This window comes from Sinocyclocheilus anshuiensis, unplaced genomic scaffold (assembly GCF_001515605.1).
Source record: "Sinocyclocheilus anshuiensis isolate Anshui unplaced genomic scaffold, SAMN03320099.WGS_v1.1 scaffold552, whole genome shotgun sequence".
Lineage (NCBI taxonomy): Eukaryota > Metazoa > Chordata > Actinopteri > Cypriniformes > Cyprinidae > Sinocyclocheilus > Sinocyclocheilus anshuiensis.
The window spans coordinates 831,071-834,543 of NW_015554362.1; the positions used below are offsets into that span (position 1 = coordinate 831,071).

Below are 3,473 nucleotides of genomic sequence, written 5' to 3' on the forward strand. Positions count from 1 at the left end.
ATGAGCATTCTGCAGAGGAAAGAGTTTGAATATAAATCACAGCTGCACTTAAGCATCATATCATGAAGTAAATGAACAATTATCAATGCATGCATGGACTTTAAACGCTCATGATTTCTGACAATATTCTCCATGCATCATTTTTTCATACGGAACATTAACTTCACCATTTTGTCTACAGTATCTAACAAGAGACGGATCACGTTATCACATCAAATGTCTTCACTCCTTCTGGTAGTCACAGTATTATGTTGACTTGCATAAAGTTCAACGTTTCTCAACTTTTAAACGCAGCAAATCGCTGTATGTGTGAACGCCCTTGGAATGGCTTCAAATAATTTGCTCTCACATTGAAAACATAACTTTTTGTTTTTGTTTTCTTTTAAATACAAAATCAACACTCTCAGAGTGAGATGTAGATAATATATAATTCTCCACTCGAACAGTGAAGAATATGACGTTTTCCTGCAAATCTGTGCACAGCTTTGAGCCGCTGTGTCAGTACCGCATCCCAAACTGTGCTTGAAAGTTGCTTCGAAGAGACTAAAACAAGTAATATACCAACCCAAAAGTGACCGTTCTGACAGCATCAAACCCTCAAACCATTGTGCAAACCGTATTGAGATTGGGATCGAAGCGGACGACCTTTCCCTCGATGGATTTGGAATTGGTGTTGTACATGGGATTTTCGAATGTAGCCTGGCCGTTGTTGTTTTCATGCACAGAGCAGCCGCTGTACTCCGCTTTATCAGACTTCCTGCGATCAAATGAGAAGAAAAAGACTATCAGGAATCAGATTTTCTAATCTTTTGTCCATCAGTAATTTCACTGCTGAAATTGCACCCACCTCTGTTTATAGAGATAAAAGCCAAAGCCTGCAAAAATCAGGGCAAAGAAAGGCACAAGAATCGCAATGGCCACAGAGCTGCTGTTGGTTCTGGGTGGAACCTCTGGGCTCCTGGTTGGCTCTATTATGTTCAGACCTGAATGATGCATGATGGGAAATAATCGTTTTTAATAGAGCTACATCAATCTAGGAGAAAACAGCTCATGTCAAGTGTCAAAGTCGCATAATTGTACAAGTAAAACTGGAGTACAAAGAGATCTGATTAATCTAAAGATATATGCAAGTGTGATTTATGTATAAATGAGTTATGCAAGATATTATGAAAGAGATATTAAAGATCTGCTCTTACTATAAATAAATGGTGGATGATAACTGTTGCTAGGTGTCTATAATAAGATTATGCAATTCTTTAGTTATTTCAAAAGTAATATAATGTGGTGCCATACACTGCATATATTATTTTGTATTATATTGTGTTCTGTTCTGTTGTTATATTGTATTGTATTATGTTATATTTTATTATATTATATTACATTACATTATGTTATTTAGTGCTCCCAAACGATTAATCGCGATTAATCACATACAAAAAAAAAGTTTTTGTTAACATAATATATGTATGTGTATATTTATTATGTATATATATATAAATACACACACATACAGTATATATTTTGAAAATATTTACATGTATATACATTTATATATTTATATTTTATATTATACATAAATATATTTAATATATAAACAACATATTTTTCTTAAATATACACATGCATGTGTGTTTATGCAAGATATTATGAAAGAGATATTAAAGATCTGCTCTTACTATAAATAAATGGTGGATGATAACTGTTGCTAGGTGTCTATAATAAGATTATGCAATTCTTTAGTTATTTCAAAAGTAATATAATGTGGTGCCATACACTGCATATATTATTTTGTATTATATTGTGTTCTGTTCTGTTGTTATATTGTATTGTATTATGTTATATTTTATTATATTATATTACATTACATTATGTTATTTAGTGCTCCCAAACGATTAATCGCGATTAATCACATACAAAAAAAAAGTTTTTGTTAACATAATATATGTATGTGTATATTTATTATGTATATATATATAAATACACACACATACAGTATATATTTTGAAAATATTTACATGTATATACATTTATATATTTATATTTTATATTATACATAAATATATTTAATATATAAACAACATATTTTTCTTAAATATATACATGCATGTGTTTGTATTTATATATACATAATAAATATTCACAGTACACACACATATATTATGCAAACAAAAACTGTTATTTTGGATGCGATTAATCGCGATTAATCATTTGACAACACTAGTTATATTATAGTATATAACCGGGGCCAAACAGGAAATAATAAACAAGTTGCACAAAACTTATAACAATATATTCAGGATTTTATATTCAATTAGAGAACAATTAATAACTACTTGTTTTTTTTTCTGAAATATTGTTAATCTTCATAACGCAAAATTTGAAGAAATATTAGCTGTAGGTATACCACTGCTCCAAAAATATATTTTCCAACAAAATTTCCAAGGCATTTCGACAAAAACCTTTATTTTGTGAAAAACACAGTGATCAAAATGAGAGAACAGTAACCACTGTAGCAAGAAAGATGATTACAACTAAAATTGTGGAGGGTTACAGCTGTCAGAAATGAGTAGGAAGTGTAGAGGCCCCTGCTTTGAGTGACTTCAGCACATCTGCGGCCGCAGGACAGCACTAGTTTCTCACACTGCGCTGCTGTGATCTTGCTCCACTCTTCTTCCAAAGTTCAGTAACTGTACTGGGTTTCTTAGCCATAACTTTGTCACCAAGGATTTTCCAGAGAATTTCAATCAGGTTTAGATCAGGACTCTGGGCCGGCAATTTAATTATTTCAGTGTTCTTAGCTTCAAGGAACTGCTTTAGCTGTTTTGCTGTGTGACAGGGACATTGTCTTGCATGAAAATTGCAGGCTGATTGGGAGATGCTTGCAGGGAAGGAACTGCATGTTGCTGAAGCAGGTTCTGATAAACATTTGCATTCACTCTGCCATGTAGCTGTATAACAGGCCCAACTCCTGCTGTAGAAAACATCCCACAAACCATGACACTTCCTCCTCCACATTTCACTGACTTCTTTATGCACTTGTGGTTCAGTTTTTTTCCGCAGTTTGACACTGAATATAATGTTAACCACTAGACCAAAAAATAAATTATACTTGCTCTCATCACTAAAGTGAACTTTGGACCAGTTCTCCTCTCTCCACACAACATGCTCCTCAGCAAAGGTGAGCCTAACTTTTTGATTCTTTCTGCTGATGAGAGCTGTTCAGCACTGAACTGGCAAGCAATTCCAGCTGCAGTGCTGAACCGATTCCCCACTGAGAGTCTCCACATTGTCTTGTCTTCTCATTTGTCTTACGTGGATGACCAGCCTTTTTGGGGGACTTGAATTAGTGTCGTTGTAAAGCTGCAGTATTCTAGAAATCAAAGATTTGGAATGACCAGTTTCTCTTGCAGTGGCTGAAAGGGTCATCGATTTAGCATTCATCTGGACAAACTTCTGGCGCAGGGTTTCAGTCA

At 33.9% G+C, this 3,473-nt stretch overlaps 1 protein-coding gene across 1 annotated transcript in view; it reads right to left on the minus strand.

The window, feature by feature from the left end:
• Positions 1–428: 428 nt before the first annotated feature.
• The window catches only part of LOC107671459 (CUB and sushi domain-containing protein 3-like), a 292,685-nt gene continuing 289,640 nt past the window's right edge, over positions 429–3,473 (minus strand). The window contains exons 69-70 of the mRNA XM_016464380.1: positions 848–983; positions 429–757 (exon numbers count right to left, since the gene is read on the minus strand). Of these exons, the coding sequence (XP_016319866.1) occupies positions 598–757; positions 848–983 (296 nt within the window). The 3' untranslated portion in view covers positions 429–597. The remainder of the gene's footprint in view (positions 758–847; positions 984–3,473) is intronic.